We start from the raw sequence: 20,596 nt of genomic DNA on the forward strand, positions 1-20,596 counted from the left end.
GTGCGGGAACTGTGGGATAACTACAGTCATCAGTCGCCCCTCCTTCCGTGAGCGTCCATTTCATTCTTTGGCTTTCTGGTACCCTTGTCTCAGCTCCTTAAGTTTCACGCAGCACTGTGTTGAGTCCCTATTGTGCCCTCTGTCCATCATAGCCTTGGAGATTTTTTCAAATGTTTTGGCATTTTGTCTTTTGGAACGGAGTTCTGATAGAACAGATTCATCTCCCCATACAGAGATCAGCTTCAGTATCTCCCGTACGGTCCATGCTGGAGCTCTTTTTTGATTCTGGGACTGCATGGTCACCTGTGCTGATCAGTGCTCCACGCTGGGCAAACAGGAAATGAAATTCAAAAGTGTGGGGTTGTTTTGGTGAGAGTGTGGGAAGCTAGATATGCAGACTCAAGGACGGGCTAGTTCTCATCTGCTAGCAGGCAGTAAACAGGATAATAAATTAGAAGGTTGTATAGAATGGCAATTATCCAATGAAGTTACAGCTGTGCTTGTGTGTACCTTATTAACCAATTAGCAATTGCTTGATTGCCTGGCCTTAATTGTATATAAGAGCATGCTGGAGAGAAATAAATGACTTTGCTGCCAATCACACTGATTGCTGAGCTTTGTTCATGTACGCCTGCGATGCAACAAATGGTGACCCCGACGTGATTCGTATCGAATGAAAGTGTCGGTGGCCTGACCCAGGCGGAGAAGCCTGAGCCCAGAGGCGAACGGCCAGGAGCCTGAGCCCAGAGGCGAGCGGAGGAGCTGCGGCGGGGAGTGCTGGAGAAGCCCCCGGGCGTCCGAAAAGAGAGGCGCACCTGAGCCCTGAGGAGAGCGGCTATAAGCCGCGGAGGAGAGGGGCGGCTATAAGTCGCGGAGGAAAGCGGCGGCTATAAGCCGCGGCGGAGAAGGGCAGAGCAGCTAATATGAGTACCGCTGTATCAACTGAAGAAAAGATAACACAGAAGCTTTATTTGCACATTATGAACCGACAGGGGGAAAAGATTTCCCCTGCTGCACTGATTCACTTATTAAGAAGAGAGGGGGAGTTGGGGAGGCTCCTCCTGACCGGCCTTCGGGCACAGGACAAGGAGGTGCTCCGCTGGAAGCGAGCCCTGGACGGGAAGAAGTTGGAGTGCACGGCGCAGGCAGAGGCTCGTGCCGTGGCCCCGGAGGTCGTTTGGACCTACAAGCAAGTAAGTTGCTTTGGCAGAAGCCCGGAGAAGGCGTCCTACGCTGGCTGGTCTGAGCCTGGGACAGTGCCGGGAAAACCATTATGCTTGTCCGGTATGAGCAGCAACAGCTGGGTGTTCTGACACAGGATTTACAGATTAAAAGAAGCCTAGCAGGGAAGGAGAGAGAACAAAATGATTTAACCGAAGAAAAGCTCATTCTTTTCTCGCCCCAGTCAAGGACACACATTGCTAATAGCTAAGACTTGGCGAACAGCCCAGACTAAAGAGAGCTTGACTGGGCCCAAAAAAGCTAATGAGAGCTGCAAAACCCTGCCAGGCACTAACGGAATGTGTTAGCTGTCTCCTTTCACAGGTATGGAAGAGCTGCCCAAAGATCCTAGCAGCCCTGCCAATTTTGCAACCAGGAGACTGACTGCCTGGACCCATGCTTTTTACTGCAAAGAGACCCCTTTACATCAGGAGAATTCTGCTACTGATGATTGGCCTATATATATATATTTTTTTATTTAGCTCCATTGTGCTTCTAAACAGCAGGGGAAAAGGACAAGGTAACGTGCTGGTTAACCTCTCCCTTGTCCGCTGCAGCCCCCATTGTGTTATTGGATTGTTTTTGTTTTTTTGAAAGAAGCAAAATTACTACAGGATGATGTCCTGGTAAATTTCCCCCGTAGAAGCTGAACCACGACGGTGGTGGAAAAGAAGAAAAAACACTCACGTTGTTGATATTGCCAAAGTCCAGAAATTCCTGACTGAAAAGACATTGAGAACTGACCCTGGTGAAGAAACAAATAATTGTACACTGGCAGGAAGAAATTTGGGACTCCTGCTGAGAAATGTGGTATTAATTGGATTTTGGGATTTATTCTACAGGCTGCGCCCTGTGTTTTGGATAAAAATTTTAGCATGTATTGCCCCCCCCTAATTGGATTGTAAATGATATTACCCCCCCCCCCATTACTAATCCCAGTGTTTTAGAGCCTAATTGTTTTTTGTTTTTAGAGTTTGAGAAAACTCAGCGAAAAGGTTGTTGAGTATTCTCAAGCGGGGGAGGAGTTGGTGTTACTAGGCATAAATCTAGGTAACTCGGGAGAATGGCTTTGAATTTATGTGACCCGAAGTACCTTTATGTAAAGTGCTTTTGTTAGCCTTATTAGATTTTGTTAATTTTGTGTTATGTGCTGATTATTGGCTGTTGTAGATTGCTTGATATTAGATGTAGCCTATATTATAATAGATAGGTTGACAGCAGATGTTGTAATTAAAGTTATATGCTTGAGAATGTAGCCCCCACGGTGGGAAAGTACAGATAATTGTTCACAGAAAATACCAGAAGGGTAGGGGCTAGTTAAGAAGTACACCCTCCTAGCTAAATTGTTAGTGGGATAAGTTAGTGTCCATGAAAGGAATGGTTTAGCAAGAGGAAAAAAGGATCGGGCCCAGGCGGGTAGGCAATAGACAGAGAACTTGGAGAGGAAAAAAGGATCGGGCCCAGCCGGCCAGGCTACAGACAAAAGCTTGGGAATTTTAAATATTCAGGGGGATACTTGGAATGGTGATTTAAGTTGGGAAAGGTTGTTGTTGGAGTACAAGCGAGTAATTTAGGCAGAGTAAAAAGTTAATTTTGTGGTTGCTAAAGGGAATAATAGCTGAATTTGTTAAAATGCTAAGAGATAAGTTTTTGGTGTTTTGAAATCTTTGTAAATAAATTTAGGCAAGGAAATTAGTTTGCAATTGTTTGGCCATAAATAATTTTGTTGCATTAGCTAAGAATGTATATAGTGCTATGTAATTGAGATTGTATTAGGTTTTCTGGGCATATAAGTGGTGATGTTTTTTGTTTTTTTTTTAGTGTTTAAAAGCAGAAGTTAATAGTAAGAAATTTTAAGCTGTGATTAGCTTTGGATTTTAGAGGCAAGCTAGGAAGTAATTGTATTATTGTAAATGATTTAATTGATGATGTAATTTCCTTTTTTTTTTTTTTGCCTGATAGTAATAAGGGTATTTGTATATTGTATGTAATGCCCAGTAGGGGTAGTTTTGTTTTTGTTTTTTAAATATTAAAGAAAATTGGTGTTAGCTGCATAGCATTTAATGTACCATGTATTTATTTATAGAGTTTACATTTATGTTTTATGTTTTATGTTTGTTTGTGACATGTGTTTTCTGGCCAGAATTGTTGTGGTGTTGTTGAGATGTTTATGTGGTTTATGTTGTGTTTTCTGCTGTGAATCCCCCCCCCCCTCAGTGTCAGTTTGATCACCTGACACATGAGGAATGAATTGGTAATAGAAATTTGCCACAATTTGATGAGCAATAGAGTATGGGGGAGCTCTGCAGAATTTACACCATTTATCTGTTTTACCCTTGTTATATTTATGTTTGCTTTGTTTGGTACTGCTGGTGTTATATGTTAAGAATTGCATGATTAAAGGTGAGCCCTAATAGATTAAGGAAACATTATTTGGTTTGGCTGCACTATTTAGCTTTGGCTCTGTTTTGTTTAACCGGTTACTGTTGTTTTTTCTGCTCTGTTCATTTGGACGTTAGGTGTGTGGGCGGAACTGGATTTCTCGTTCGTAATTCCTCAGGGTGGAAGCCATGTGTGCGATGAAGCTCTGAGGTTGTTTTGGGATTCTTCAGTCCCGCCCCCTGTAACGGATAATGTAATGGAAGTAGGAAAAATCTGGCTTAGACTGTAATTTTTTCTGCTCTCTGTGTAATTTTTTGTTCTGTTTAAGCGCAAGCAGACAAATGGGAATGTTGGTGCTTGTATTGCTAGATTAGCTCAAGGTTATGCTGCTGTTGTTGTACCGGAGCGCTTGAGAAAGCGAGGGGAGGAATGTAGGAGGCTAGGGAACCATGGAAGATTCTGTTACGGTTTAGTTAGGCAGCTGGTGTTTAGATTTGCTTTTAGTTTTGCTGTGTAATAGATTGTAGTAATGTGATGCTATGAGCTGGGAATGTTTTGCTGTGCCTTCCCTTTTTTATTATGAGAAAAGGGGGGAGGTGTGGGGTTGTTTTGGTGAGAGTGTGGGAAGCTAGATATGCAGACTCAAGGACGGGCTAGTTCTCATCTGCTAGCAGGCAGTAAACAGGATAATAAATTAGAAGGTTGTATAGAATGGCAATTATCCAATGAAGTTACAGCTGTGCTTGTGTGTACCTTATTAACCAATTAGCAATTGCTTGATTGCCTGGCCTTAATTGTATATAAGAGCATGCTGGAGAGAAATAAATGACTTTGCTGCCAATCACACTGATTGCTGAGCTTTGTTCATGTACGCCTGCGATGCAACACAAAAGTTCACAGGGCTTTTCCTGTCTACCTGGCCAGTGCATCCGAGTTCAGATTGCTGTCCAGAGCAGTAACAATGGTGCACTGTGGGATAGCTCCCTGAGGCCAATACCATCAAATTGCGGCCACACTAACCCTTATCTGAAATGGCAATACCGATTTCAGCGCTACTCCCCTCGTTGGGGAGCAGTACAGATATCGATATTAAGAGCCCTTTATATCAAAATAAAGGGCTTCATTATGTGGACGGGTGCAGCATTAATTCAGTTTAACACTGCTAAATTCAAAATAAACTCGTAGTGTAGACCAGGCCTAAGTCGATAAGACAGACAAAGGGTGGAAGAGGAAATGGGGTGAAGTGACTTGCTCAAAGTGATAAACAGATCAGTGGTAGAGTCAGGAATAAAACCTAGGTCATCATACCACACTGCCTCACAGGCCATATGTGCAGTGATCCGTCCCTCACTACGTTAAAGGGATGGGGGTGCTCAACATACACCTAATGCCTGCCTATACAAGACAGTATTGCTACAGTCTACACCAGCTTTAGCTTCATGTTCCAAAGGACAGTCCGAAGCATCAGGCTCTACCCAAAGACGGCACGTTGAGTTTCAAAGGGGATTTGAGCTAATCATGGAGGGAAGGGAGGAGGAAGCTGAAGGGAAAAGTCAAGACTCGCAGATGGAAGCTGGACTGAAGAACTCAGAGGGGAAACTGCTGGGTGAGGAAAGTGGCCAGTAGACACATCTGACTACGAGAACCAGGCAGAGGAAAAGACTGGCTAGTGAAGCACAAAGAGCTCAGGAACAGGTTTGCTGAAAATGAAGGAGGGGCACAGTAGGCAGTAGCTGAAGGTGGGAGGGCACGAGAGAAGAACAGCTAGTCCTTAAGAACAGGGGAGGAGTCAGTGGAGGTACCCAGAGTTCAGAGCCCCAGGAGGATACAGAATGACTCTCAGGAGACTGTAAAGGAGAACAAAAGACTAGCGGACTTGCAACCAGAAAGAACAGGAGGAAGGCCAGAAAATCACACCAACACCAGGAGAAGAGGCAGGTCTGCGTGATTGGTGACTCCCTACTAAGAAGCACAGACAGGCCTGTCACCAGAGCTGATCTGGTGAACAGAAGGGTGAAGAGCTAAGATATGGGGGATCTGAGGCTGAAGAGGATCCTAATGGGAGCAGGAAATAATCCACTGATTGTCCTTCATGTCGGAACAAATGATACAGCTAGATTCTCACTGGAATGTATCAAGAGAGACTATGCCAGGCTGGGGAAGATGCTTAAGGAAATGGAGACTCAGATGATCTTTAGTGGGTTCTACCTGTCCCTACAGGGGGAGAATGAAGGAGAGACAAGATTATGATGACCAACAGATGGCTCAGGCAGTGGTGCTATAAGGAGGGCTTTGGGATGTTGGACCACTGGGAGGCATTCATGGACAGAGGACAATTCTTGTGGGATGGCTTCCACCTGAGTAGGGAGGAAAACAGCCTTCTGGGATGGAGGTTGGCACAACTGATTAAAAGAGCCTTAAACTAGGAACTCAGCAGAGGTGCTCATGTAACCACCCACCCTGATTCTAACACTGAGTGGGAGAAAAATCAGGAAAGAGGATACAGGAATGGAAAAAGAAACAGCAGTGGGTAGGAGAATGGCTAATGTGGAGCAGCGATTTGAATTTGGGTCTCCTGCCCAGGAGATTGCCCTAACCACTAGGGTAGTCTCAGTTTCTCAAGCTGAAGCTGTTCCACTGTGTTTAAATACTATGCATTGGGCTAGAGAGTGAATGAGTCTACAGCCAACCCATTTGCTACTGTAACCCACAGAGGGGGATCTGTGACAAACACTAACCAGTAGGTTAAACTAATTCTTATTTGTTAGAAAGAAAGAAAGAAAGAAAGAAAGAAAGAAAGAAAGAAAGAAAGAAAGAAAGAAAGAAAGATCATTCAGGGATTTGCCAAACACTATTGCATTTCTTTTACCACCTCTGTTTTAAAGATGCTGCCCCGTATATTCATGGCAGCAAATGCCAAACAAATGGTCAACTAAACAAGGAAAACCGAATATATAATGCAAGCCCTTATGAAAACACAGAGCTGAATTTTTTTTAATTCCAATATAGCTAGTACTTAATGGCCTCTTTTCAGATTATGCATGGTATCACTGCATATTTAATATAATCATTTGGAGAAAATGCAGGTTTGAAAAACTTGTGAAATAGATTTTATGACTAAAAACCCAAGATACAGAGATTGCATTTACAGAAAGTTGATTTTGATTCATATTTTTGAACTGTTTTCAAAGCTTGTTTTATGTTTGTATGTCATGAGTTCCCTGCATCCATAGTCCTGGATCTATCCCAAAAGTCCTGAACTGTTGAAAGCTTGTAGTAGGTGCTAAACAGCACATCATTTCCTCTTGATGCGTGCAGGGTAATCCTAAATCTTATTAGCTCCTTTTGCCAATGCAATTTTCCCCTGTGAGTGTGAGCTTTTGACAGTGGTCATACATCACCCAGACACCTGTCCATGCATTACATATTTTATTTATAAAGGATGAGTAAGACTTGAATATTACAACCCTTTAAAAAGTTTAAATTAACTAATCAAATGGAGGGAACTGCACAGGAGATACTATTTACACAGAATAAAACAAAACTAAAAAGAAAGTTCTTACTCCAAAAGAAGCACAATGAAATATACAAGTATATCACTTTCTACCAAAAACAACTGTGTAAACATTAACCTAAATCTCTCCCCATCACTTAATTTATTTTTATTCCCTGAAAATAAATCTAAGTCAGCTCTTTGGCACAGGTTATTAGTGTCTTAGTTACAATACCTCATATGTGTTATAGCCACTTAATGCTGCTCCACCAGCACAAAATGGTCCTACAGTTGGCATAGCCAGTCAAGAGAGGATTAACATATTATAAAGGGTTTTCTGGTGATTTTTGTGCCACCTTTCATGCCTACACCTAGGCCAAACCAAGGATCAGAGTCACTGTCTCCATAAGGATAAACATGAAGTTCTGGAATTGCAGCTTTGGGGAGTATGTCTATAAATATAACCAGGTGTTTTCAGCATGCACTCTACATTTTAACAGTCCAGGGTGCAAAATACTATACTGCATGATGCATTTTCTAAACATCCTCTTAGATTTCTACATATACTCAGCAAAGAGGCCACCTGACTGCCCGGCTCTTTTGAAGTGCGTTAGCAAAAAAGCATTCTGGGAGGGTATTCTGAAATTGGATTTCAGTGCTATATGCATCTCCTGTCTGAATTGCCTTGTGGCCAGATTTGAAGTCTTAAGCCAGTGCAACAAATTCATCTGTAACTGGAAGCACCAGTTCATTTAGCTCAAAATTATTTATCTCAAAGTTTGGTTGCTGTTAATCTTCCCCTTAATCTCTTTGGGACTTTGTCCCAGATATTGAAGTGTTCTGGAATAAATGTCCACATCTCCTTCTTTCGTAAGTCTACTTTCAAAGTGCTCTTTCCTGACCAACCAAACACAGGCACCTTAATTACACCTCCCTTTCCAAAATCCTATATGATAAAATTATTCAGTGTGACACTCACACCATACTTATGGTTGCAACCGGTTCCCATTACATAAAAAATATATTTTACACCTCTAGGTATAAAAGCCTTTCTGTATCAATCAGTAGCAATGGATTCCAGAATGTAAAATTTCCTGTAAAATCCAAAATTTGGTCTGATGTCTTGTGCTGACTTCTAGATAAATAAGACTGAAAAAGAACAGTCTACTTCTAAATGTACATTCCCTATTTCTCTAAATTTACATTCCCTAATTGTACAAAACTGTTTCTAAACATCTTAATCTTGAAACATTTTGTGTGCTCTCTGTTTTGACAGAAGAAATGTGATCTCTCTTCTTATCCAGAAATGTTTCCACCATGTGAAGTAGTAAGTCGGTACCTCTTTCCCAGGTATCAGAAATTACTTCTACTGGGTAATTAAATTAGAAGAGTCACTTCCAATGCTTGGCAATATAAACATACATTAGTTGATTAAATATAATTTTAATAAAAATATTTCAAAATTGCTCAGCTGATGGCTACTCAGGAAACATGCTGGAATGTTTCAGTGCACAGAGCCTCTCAAATGCACAAATGCCTTTTTTTTTTTTGGACCGGTGAGAACTCAGCCTCTTGTACTACCCCTTCTCATCAGCCAGTTCAGGAAGCCTGCTCATTTTCTATCAAATATGTCGTCCAGTCAGAAAGAAAAGTGGTCTGTCCTCTTTAGCGTTGGCAGTTTGGAATTCGTCCCTCAGTCGGAACTGCCATTCATCTTCTAGTTCCAGCCGGACAACAGTCTGGCGAAGAGAATTGCGGTCTTGGCAAATAACACACAAGGTGGCACCTACATGAATGGTTAAAACAAATAAGTATGAGTGTTTTGTTTTATTCTCTAAATCATCAACGTGGTCCTCTCAATTGTCTTCAGTGGGAGTTCTACACCTGGAAGAGAGAGGAAGGATGGTTCAGTGCTTAGGGGTGCTAGTCTAGGACTTGGGAAACCCAGGTTCAATTCCTTGCTCTATCAGAGACTTCCTGTGTGATCTCAGGCAATTTATTTGGCCTCTCAGTTCCCCATCTTTAAGATGGTGATAACAATACTTCTGTACCTCACAGAGATGTTGTGAGGATAAATACATTAAAGATTGTAAAGTGCTTAGACATTATGATAATGAGATCCATCTAGTACTTCAGATAGATCACGATCAAGCCTTAGGGCTGGTCTTCACTGCAGGGAGAGCAACGCTGCTGCAATCGATGTAGCAGGGATTGATTTAGTGGGTCTAGTGAAGACCTGCTAAATCAATGGCAGAGCGTTCTCTGGTCAACCCTGGTACTCCAGCTCTCTGAGAAGAGTAAGGGAAGTCGACTGAAGAGCATCTCCATCGACACAGTGCAGTGAAGACACTGGGATTAGTCGACCTAAGCTACATCAACACCAGCTATGTTATTTCCGTAGCTGGAGTAGCGTAACTTAGGTCGACTTACCCCCATAGTGAAGACAAGCCTTTACATTTGTGACAGTTCCATGGGCCAGATTTTGATATCCTTATTCACACTAAGAAGTACCTTACTGATTGCAGTAGGACTACAGGGTCCTAATTCAGCAAAGCACCTAAATTTTAAAAGAGATTGAGGAGGCTGGATACTTAAGCATGTGCTTAAATTCTATGTTGAGCAGGAATGGACTTAAGAATGTACTTAAAATTAAAACTAAGCACGAGCTTAAGTTCTTTGCTGAACTGTGGACTACGTTACTCAGTGTAAGGCTGGAAGAATCTAGACCTATATCAATATGTGCCATTTGAGGCCAAAATCCTAAATAAGCAATCATGGACAATCAGAGTTCAGATACCCTGGGGGGAAAAGGTCTAAACCCCAAAGAATAAGTAACTATCAATAGAATCTATAAAATATTACTGTACTATAGAAGTATATTGAGTAGGATCTCAAACGAAAGCTACTGAAACGCCGGTCATTACCTATGTGCAGATGGTGTGTAAACAGTTATGTATGTGTGCTGGACATACATTCTAGAATATATTTTTGGGGCAGACATGATAAAAGAAATGTCCTAGACAAAGGAATGTTGTTTTGTGTGTGTCTCCAGTGTCAATTGAGCAAGGTGAGGGCAGAGACAATGAAAGTTATATTTACACACAAGCCAACAGAGGGAAGGGATGTCAGCAGGAAAGGTCAAACAGCAGGGGAGAAGAACTTTATCGGGGGATACTCTTCAGAATGATACATTTCAAAGTTTTACTGGATTATAAAATGAAGGAGAGTGAACCCCTTAGTTATCTATCACTTAAGGGAGAAAGGGGACAGAGCCCTCTGATTCTGTGAACATTGGATCTTCCTGCCAGAAGGGCTGGAGATAGAAACTTAACTAACCTTCACTCCTAAAGTTTCCATCTCTAGACCTGTTCCTCCAGGTCAAGATTAAGGCCTTGTCCACGCTGCAGAATTCAGTCTTCAGTAGCCAACCACCATTTCAGTGGCGAAACCACTATACTCCATCACTTCTATCAGTCTAGCATACCCCTGCTTGAAATGGAGTTAAGCTGCACTGTACTGATCTAAATGGTAGTTCATAACAGCTTTGCCCGTCTACAGATCAGCAACAATGCAGCTGCGCCAGGCCACTGATGGCTGCAACTGGGACAAATCCCCAGAGTAGATAAGGCCTACAACACAGTGGCAGCGTAGCATGGGAGATTCTGGCAATACAATTGCTTGTTTGTAGCTAGAGGACATCAGTCTCTAGTGCCATCAGTCTGGAACCTTGAAGACTAAATTGATTCATTTGGTTATTATTTGTTATTAATTCTAAACAACCCATCCTTTTCCCCCCAAGATCTACTGAGTAGAATCTTATGGGTAAGATTTTGAAAATTAGAGGGGCACAACTGCCTATTGCATACACACAAATACCCAATCTGCAAACGTGCACTGAGTATTTATGAGTATACATTAGGCAACTCAATGGTATGTACGCACCAGTGCCTGACTAATTTCAAAAATCTATAGAACTGATAATACATGTATGAGGATGTAGGTATTAATCTGCTGTAGTGCTGGATTGGTGTGATCCCAAATGGGGAGAGATGGACCTGGATGATGTACAAAGGCAAAACATTATTTAGTTTCTGCCCAACAGTGGATTTGGCAACCCCAAACCAGACAGACACTGCAATTTGTACTAATTCTGCAGCTCACCTTTCAGGAAGTGAAACTTTTTCAAAAAGCTAGCTACAACGAAGGAGTCACAGAGGTAAAGCAGGAGTCCACTAAACATCAAACCAGAGCAACTGATGTTCAGAGAATGAGGTCGGGAACTCACGTAGCAAACTGCAATCTGATTGGAGGAAAGAGGAATCAGAAATTAATTTTCCTCAGACTTCAAAGTAGTGTTGCTTCTTAGGGGTTTGCACAGAGGTGTGAATGTCTGCACCAGTTTAAAGTTTAGCAATCCTTCCTAATTATAGGAATGGTCTTTGTGATCAACCATTTGTGAGCATCCCTACTGCTCCCAAATAAAAATCTCTCCTCTGAAAAAAAAAGTGCTCTATAAAGAGCTAGGTAAACCTGGTAGGATTTACATGCCTCAACAACCCCTTAAAAACAAATCTGAGACATGCCTTGCACATTTGTACACACACACACACACACACACACACACAGCTGTATGGTCCAATACAGCAAACACTTATGGAGGTTCATAATTTTACTCGTGTCAATGGAACCACTTATGTGAGTAAAGTTATGAATGTCCATAAGTGTATACAGGATTGGGTCCTAAGGTCTTCCCTACAGACTGGAAGATTTTCACTTTCCAAAACTCTCTGCTCACTCAGACTTCTCAGGCCGGTTAAGAACCTTGGAGATTCACTGAGCTGTTTAAAGGTTTGTTGCTCTCCCCCAATAAAGAAATTTTCCACATAGGACTTTGTGTCCATAGTACTTCAGCTTATCAGAAGTCAGCCAGAAAGGAACTTTAAGGACTTAGAGCATTTGGGGGTAGAGCGAGTTGTGAAGTCTGTTACACAGCTGACTCAGGGAGGAAGACAAATTGGCAGGTCTACCAAGTTTTAACTTTATGTAGTTTTCCAGTTGGATGGGAAGGCAAAAACAAACAAATCAAAACACTACCAAAAAACCTGCTAGCATCATTCATACTTGATTTGCATTTGAGTCCGAGCACAAGACTGGGAGCCAGGAACTCCTCAGTTCTAATCTGAGCTCTTGTGTGGAGCATTCACTTCTTGGCTTCAGTTTCCCCATTAATAAATTAGAGCTAACAAAATGTGCACAGTAGCTTACAGGGATGTTCTGAGGACTGGTCAATGTTTGTAAAATGCTTTGTAGGAGGAAAGAGCTATATAAATGGCCAAGTTATTATATGAAGTTGAGGAAACACTTACGGAAAAAATTTTTGGAGGCACTGATAACTGAGACCTGAATAGAAAGCACAGTCTAAATTACTATAACTATTCCTTACTGCAACTGTAGGATTGTTCTCTGTGTACTTTATTTTTAGTGTGCATAGTCATTCATAGCTTCTAATCATTCACTTTCTTTTTTGTAACTTACAAATTGATTTTTTAAATATCACAACAATCTATATTATACAGTTCAGAAGCCATGTAAAAATCCCAAAGGAATATATCAGAGAACTAGTACAACACTTGGGTTAAATATGGGCTGGCCTAAACTGCAGAGCTACTTGAAGATCATTTTGTTCAGTACCTGTGGTCCTAAGTTAAGGTAACAGTCCACAGATAGCACTGGATGGCTATAATTCTTCAGTGAAAGAGGAAAGAAGCGATGGCTGTGGTACTGGAGATATTTTTCAAGCAGCAGCTGAGCAGGTGCTGCCAAGAAGGTGTGCTTGCTGTCAGGAGCACAGATATACTGAGCAGGTGCGGTTGAGACTGGAGTTTCAGAAACCTACATGGAAAAACATTGTGATATTGATAAATCCTGATCAGCCAAACCCCAATCAGCTGAATTTGGGGTTGTACAAAATGCATCTCTGTCCCAAAAATCCAAAATGCATATAGCAACCAAAAACAGGTTATTCAAAACTCCTATTACCCAACGGTTTCAGATATGCATGGAAAATTGGAGTTTATAGTTAAATAGCATTTTGGATTCTGCTTTGACTCCAAAAGTTCTTCCTGAACATGAAATGGTGTAAGGAGGAGTTATTAAGTAATACTTTACAACAGTTCTACATCAAATTCACAGTGAAAGTCTTTCTTGTTTGAATAAAAAAGTATGTGGTTTAAGACATTACACAGGAAGATGACACAGGAAGTGGTCAGGGTACATTTATGCCGTGGGAATTGTGGGTTCCAGGAGTTACATGTTAAAAAAAAAAAAAATCTAATGGCACACATGTCCCATCTCTGGCAATAGAATGTACACTAACAAACTTCACTCTCTACATTAAAGGTTAAAGACAGCACAAACAAATAACTAACAAGAATGAAAGATAAATATCAACTTTTACCTTAGACTTAATGTGGAAGGACCTGTGTCCTCCTACTGCAATTTGCTTCTTCATGACACTGAAGCGATTGAACCGACAGATCAGAAGACCGGCACTGTGGGCACGCAGGTTGAAATCAACATCATCGCACATAAATCTAGCAGGAGCGGAAACCACAGCTATTAATAAACATTGCTTGTTACTGAACATTAGCAGACAGTGAGGCAGATTGTACAAGTAGAAAGGAGTATGATCCCACCACAAATAAGTGCAATATAAAGGTTTCCGCTGACTTCAAAGGACATGGATTAGGCCCTAGATGAGACACATGGAGATACAGGTCTCTGACCATATATTTCTCCTCTGTAACAAGGAGCATGTAACTGTTGAAATTTTCAACATCCCTCTGTAGAAATGCTATCGGTCTACATCAATGAGATCAAGCATTTAAAAGCCACAGAATCACTTCTTCATCCAACAGCATTGCAAAGAGCCACAATTAAGCAATATGGGCCAAATTCATTCATGTTTTAAGATTTCATTGTGTTGGATTTGGCCCATTTCAAATTAGAGATAAAACCGAATGGAAACTATCAATCCTGGTCTGAATTCAGACCAGAGTTAGCACCTCAAGCTTCTAAAATGGGCCACACCCATGTACCCTCATCTTTGGGTAATCTGGATTCTATTCCCAATTGTAAATATACATGTTCTGCAAGAGAACTGGAATGACTTTTAGAAGCATGAGAATCTGATCCAGGATTTGGATCTGTGCTTTTGGATTCACACATCTCTTCTCAGAAGTCAGAAAATCCCTATGTAACAATCATTTTGTAAAACAGAGTTACTACATTCACCAAAACAGCAAAATAAAGATTACAGGAAGACTGGTTCTATTTAGGGCTCAGTGAGTAATCTGCCATTTAAAGCTATCAGTTTTTAAAATTATGGCTCTGTTGACAGATACTCTGCTGATTGATACTCACATGTGTCTTTGCTATCTCTGGTTGACTGTGTCTCTTTTTGATTCAAAATGCCATGTTTTCTCACCACCAATTCATCCGTGGAATGTCACACAATATTGCGCAAGCCTTCACAGAACTACCGTGCAGTCACCAGTGATTAAACACCCACAGGTTAAGTATTGCTAGTGTAAACTGGCATAAAACCTTATTCTTGACATTTTTGCATCACTCTATGCATTAATATTACTTTGTTTTATTGCATTGGTGGGTCCGGTACTATTCAACATTTTAATTAACGACTTAGATAATGGAGAGCAGATGACATCAAGCTGAGGGAGGTTGAAAGCACTTTGAAAGACAGGATTAGAATTAAAAACAACCTTGACAAATTAGAGAATTGGCCTGAAATCAACAAGATAAATTTCAATAAAGACAAGCATGAAAGTACTAACATTTAGGAAGGAAAAAATCAAATGCACAGCTACAAAATGGGGAAAAACCAGCTAGGTTGTAATACTGTCAAAAAGGATCTGATGGTCATAAATTGAATATGAACCAACAATGTGATGCAGGTGCTAATATCATTTTGGGTGTATTAACAGAAGTGTCTTATGGAAGACAATGGAGATAATTATCCCACTCTACTCAGCACTGGTAAGGCCTCGGAGTACTGTGTCCAATTCTGGGCCCTACACTTAAGGAAAGATGTGGATAAACTGGAGAAAGTCCAGAGGAAAGCAACAAATGATAAATTGTTTAGAGAAGCTGACCTGTGTGGAAAGGTTAAAAACACTAGGCATGTTTAGTCTTGAGAAACAAAGACTGAGGGGAGACCTGATAACAATCTTCAAATATGTTAAGGGCTGTTATAAAGAGGACAGTGACCAATTATTCTCCATGTCCACTGAAGATAGGACAAGAAGTAATGGGCTTAATCAGCAGCAAGGGAGATTTAGGTTAGATATCAGGGAAAATGTTCTAACTATAAAAGAGTAGTTAAGCTCTGAAATAGGCTTCCAAGGGCGGTTGTGGAATTCCCATCACTGGAGGTTTTTAAGAACCCCTATCAGGGATGAGCTAGGTTTACTTGTTCCTGTCTCACTGGGGGGTGGGGGTGGGGGTGGGGGTGGGGCGGGGCCAGATGACTTATTGAGGTCCCTTCCAGCTCTACATTTATTCAGTTCTATGATTATTGTTTTCTTAGATTAGCACTCAGCTTTCTATTAAAAAATGGCCTCAAATGGTAATACTGTCTGAAAATGTACTATGCCCCCACAGACTAAACAGCCTGAGAACACAGCTGTATACAGGAGATACATGTGGCTATGTTTTTAGTGCTCTTGAAAAGTGCCAGTGACAGACTTAAAGATTTAAGTCACCTGTTTATCCATAGAATAGTTAAAGCAGAGATGCTTCCCCACAAATATGCCTCAATCTAGATTTAGAAAGATCACTTCTAGAGGTGACAGTCTCTTATCCTATTCAGCCCTGTGCCCCTCTGACAATTAGTGGCAAATGCGGTGGTGGTTTTTGTGATGTGAACACTTGTCCCCTAGGAACCGAGTTCACTATTTCACATGGGATAATGAACAGCTGTCAAGTGGTATCTATAGTGAATGGAGCTTTAAGAACCACAGTGACTACACTTGGCACCTTTAAGGTCTGGAACATTCTGTGTGGCTCAGGTTAAAAAAATGGGTAGCAGAAGGTGGGTTGGAGATTGAACCCAAAAATGGAGTGGGCTGGATGCAGCTTCTCCCTAAAGGCCCCCCATCAATGTTAGAGGGATTTGTTTTTGTTGTTTTTCTTTCTTATTATTGTTCTCAACCAATTAAAGTTATTGTATTTAATTAAAGAGTATGCCTAGCTTACGTAGAGAGAGATAACAGTCTTTTTTTAGCCACTTCTTACCTGGGCTGGATTGGAACCAGCAACTTAGATGTAAAATTTCTCTCTATTCTATTAGCAGTCTCCTGAGAAATCCAGCTCGAGTAAGTGAGAGCTTAGTGGGAGTGAATGCTGCATGATTTGGTCCTTGCTCTACACTGGAGGCGCCTATGGATTCACTCACCTGTTCTGGTTATACTGGACATTCTGAGTCAGATCCACATTCAGCATGATGAAGTCATGTACATGGCAACAGGAGAATGGTTCCCTGATCTCACCACTATTTGTTTTACTAGACCATTTCCTCATCCCAATCAAGGCGTAGTGAGTGACATTAGGGGTTGCTTCAATGTGTTGCAGAATTTGCTTCAAGGAAACGTTCCTTTCAGTCCATGTATATTCACTACAATAGGTTGGAAAAAAAATGTTTCAGATTCAAAGTGTACAAAAAATAATCAGCATCCAGTTCATATGAGCAGGATCTTACAATAGTTATAAATATGAGCATATTAAACAGGCAGCAGTGATGCTAGACCTACTGCCTCATTTGCAGTTCTAATCACAATCTGAAACTACCTAAAGCTCATTTAGCTTGGGCTGACATTATAGGTTTGAAACTCAGCCTGGATTTCTCAATATGTTCATTAAGGTTTGTAAATGTTTGACGTTAACCTGACTCTTGCTCCAAGTGATCCTGGGAAGATATGTTTACCACTAGCCCATTACAAAACCACATGGAACTTTTCACTTTTGACTGAGCCTTGCTTTTGTTTTGGGATTTGACATAAAATCAAACATACAAATTGAAACAGAAAAAAAAGATTTCTCCAAATCCCTGCACAGCAAAGCTGCTGAATTTAGCACAGCTCTGGTAATAAATAAAACTGGCCCAATCAAGTACTGTTTTAAAAAGCTAAGAGACTTGTTTTATCATTTGCAAACTGAAATAAAGTAGAAATCACATAGGCTGGGACTATCAAAGGAGCCAAAGAGAGGTACTGTAGGTGGCCAACTCCCCCTGAATTTCCATTAACTCCCTTAGTTCCTTCAAAAATCTTACCCAGAATGCCACCCATGTGCCTCAACTGCTGAGTGAACTTGATGGGGGTAGCAGCAAATGGGACAGACCCGGCAGCAAGACACACTAGGTACCTCCTCCCCCGTGGTTGTCTCTGGCACCCCCTGATCAGTCGGGGGGGAAGATGCTGTGTGGCCTACATCCCCCAGCTCCAGCACCATGTGAAGTCTCTTTTGGTTCTGTTCCACCCTACCCACAGAACTAGGAATGGGAATCCAGCCAGCAGATGCTGTGGATCTAGCCCAAAGATGGGCAAACTATGGCCCACGGGCCACATCTGGCCCGCGGGACCCTCCTGCCTAGCCTGAGCTCCTGGCCCAGGAGGCTAGCCCCCGGCCCCTCCCCCATTTTTCCCCTTCCCTCGCAGCCTCAGCTCACCCCGCCGCTGGTGCAATGCTCTGGGCGGCTGGGCTGCGAGCGCCTGGGGCAGCACAGCTGCAGAGCCGCGGCCTGACCCGGTGCTCTGTGCTGCGCGGTGGCGTGGCTGGCTCCAGCTGGGCAGCACGGCTGCCTGTCCTGGTGCTCTGGGCGGTGTGGCTGTAGCGCCGCCAGCCACCGGTGCTCCAGGCAGCGCAGTAAGGGGGCAGGGAGCAGGGGGTGCTGGATAGAGGGCAGAGGAGTTCAGGGTGGTGGTCAGGGGGCGGGGGTGTGGATGGAGCAGGAGTCCCAGGGGGCACCGTCAGGGGGCAAGAAGCAGGGGGAGTTAGATAGGCGGTGGGGCCAGGCCACGCCTGGCTGTTTGGGGAGGCACAGCCTCCCGTAACCGGCCCTCCATACAGTTCTGGAAACCTCAGGCCAAAAAGTTTGCCCACCCTTGATCTAGCCGTTTGGCCATTGGGGGTCAGAGAGGATTTTTTCTCTCATAGGGCTAATTGGCAGAGGACAAGGGAGTTCTTCACCTTCTCAGCATCTTTGAGACACAGTAGGTTAAGTAGTAGGGCTGTCACGCTATTAAAAAAATTAATGGTGCGATTAATCGCACTATTAAACAAGAATAGAATACCATTTATTTAAATATTTTTGGATGTTTTCTACATTATCAAATATACTGATTTCAATTACAACACAGAATCCAAAGTGTAAAGTGCTCACTTTATATTTATTTTTGATTACAAGTATCTGCAGTGTAAAAAAACAAAAGAAATAGTATTTTTCAATTCACCTAAAACAAGTACTGTAGTGCAGTCTCTTTATCATGAAAGTTGAACTTACAAATGTAGAATTATGTACCAAAAAAAACTGCATTCAAAAATAAAACAATGTAAAATTTTAGAGCCTGCAGTCCCCTCAGTCATACTTCTTGTTCAGCCAATCACTCAGGCAAACAGGTTTGTTTACATTTGCAGGAGATAATGCTCCCATTTTTGCTTACAATGTCATCTGAAAGTGAGAACAGGCATTCTCATGGCACTGTTCTAGCCGGTGTTGCAAGATATTTATATGCCAGATGCGCTACAAATTCATATGTCCCTTCATGCTTCAACCACCATTCCAGAGGACATGCATTCATGCTGATGATGGGTTCGGCTCGATAACAATCCAAAGCAGTATGGACTGATGCATGTTCACTTTCATCATCTGAGTCAGATGCCACCAGCAGCAGGTTGATTTTCTTTTTTGATAGTTCAGGTTCTGTAGTTTCCATAATGGAGTGTTGCTCTTTTAAGACTTCTGAAATCATGCTCTTCACCTCATCCCTCTTAGATTCAGGAAGGCACTTCAGATTCTTAAACTTTGGGTCGAGTGCTAACTTCAGAAATCTCACATTGAAACCTTCTTTGTATTTTGTCAAATCTGCAGTGAAAGTGTTCTTAAAATGAACATGTGCTGAGTCATCATCCAAGACTGCTATAACATGAAATATATGGCAGAATGCGGGTAAAACAGAGCAGGGGACACACAATTCTCCCCCAAGGAGTTCAGTCACAAATTTAATTAACACATTATTTTTTTAACAAGCGTCATCAGCATGAAATTGTGGCCGAAGCATGAAGGGGCATACAAATGTTTAGCATATCTGGCACCTAAATATCTTGCAATTCTGGCTACAAAAGTGCAATGCAAATGCCTGTTCTCACTTTCTGGTGACACTGTAATTAAGAAGAGGGCAGCATTAAACAAGTCTGAGCGATTGGTGAACAAGACGTAGGACTGAGTGGACTTGTAGGTGCTGAAGTTTTACATTGTTTTGCTTTTGTGTGCAGTTATGTAACAAAAAAATCTACATTTGTAAGTTGCACTTTCATGACAGGGATTGCACTACAGCACTTCTATGAGGTGAATTGAAAAATACTATTTCATTTTTACAGTGCAAATATTTGTAATAAAAATATACACTTTGATTTCAATTACAACACAGAATACAATATATATGAACATGTAGAAAAACATCCAAAATATTTAATAAATTTCAATTGGTATTCTATTGTTTAACAATGTGATTAAAACTGCAATTAATTGCAATTATCTTTTTTGAGTTAATCACGTGAGTTAACTGCAATTAATCAACAGTCCTATTAAGTAGGAATGTGCTTAGTCCCTAACTGAGGTAATTGGTTGCATTGTTAATTTGTCTCAACTTGTGACCAGTTTCCAGTGTGGTTAAAAGGATATAGCGCACGGTTCCCAGAGATAAAAGACCTTGGATTTTCCTGATGGGCCATGGGCTCATGGGGTAGAGGGAGATCATGTAACCCTTGTGGGCGCAGGCCTGACATCTCCACCCTTCTGCGTCCCCTGTTCCCCTCATGGGTGGATGAGGGGGTAGGAATCAGAGAGAGCTGAGTCCTGGGAGGGGGTAGTTGAGGAGAGCCTAGCCTCAGTGATGGGTTTTATGGTAGGAGCCCTGTAACCCCTGCACTGGAACCACCTAATGCCTGGTATAGGTGAGCATGGATGATCGGCAGGTAGGGCCCCTCCCCTGTAGTAAAGCTAAATAAAAGTTCTGGCCTGCCGCTTAAAATCCATCCATGTGTGCTTGTCCTCATTGCACCGCTGTATCCGGATCAACTGTACATGTGACGGCCACCCCTCTTGGCCAACACAGCTGGGACTGAACCACAGAACTGCAGAGCCAAAAGCATGAGTCACTCCAGCCGGAACTGAAGTGCCGAGCTGTATGGCTGAAGCTGTAG

General features: G+C 41.9%; 1 protein-coding gene across 5 annotated transcripts in view; it reads right to left on the reverse strand.

Moving 5' to 3' along the window:
- Window positions 1-7,023: 7,023 nt before the first annotated feature.
- GREB1 (growth regulating estrogen receptor binding 1) overlaps window positions 7,024-20,596 on the reverse strand; it is a 119,526-nt gene continuing 105,953 nt past the window's right edge. For all 5 annotated transcript variants that reach the window (XM_045008412.1, XM_045008408.1, XM_045008409.1 and 2 more), the window contains 5 exons: window positions 16,569-16,787; window positions 13,554-13,689; window positions 12,788-12,988; window positions 11,258-11,396; window positions 7,024-8,882 (listed from right to left, as the gene is read on the reverse strand). In XM_045008412.1, coding sequence (XP_044864347.1) covers window positions 8,719-8,882; window positions 11,258-11,396; window positions 12,788-12,988; window positions 13,554-13,689; window positions 16,569-16,787 — 859 coding nt within the window. In that variant the 3' untranslated portion in view covers window positions 7,024-8,718. The remainder of the gene's footprint in view (window positions 8,883-11,257; window positions 11,397-12,787; window positions 12,989-13,553; window positions 13,690-16,568; window positions 16,788-20,596) is intronic.

This window comes from Mauremys mutica, chromosome 3 (assembly GCF_020497125.1).
Source record: "Mauremys mutica isolate MM-2020 ecotype Southern chromosome 3, ASM2049712v1, whole genome shotgun sequence".
Taxonomy (NCBI): domain Eukaryota; kingdom Metazoa; phylum Chordata; order Testudines; family Geoemydidae; genus Mauremys; species Mauremys mutica.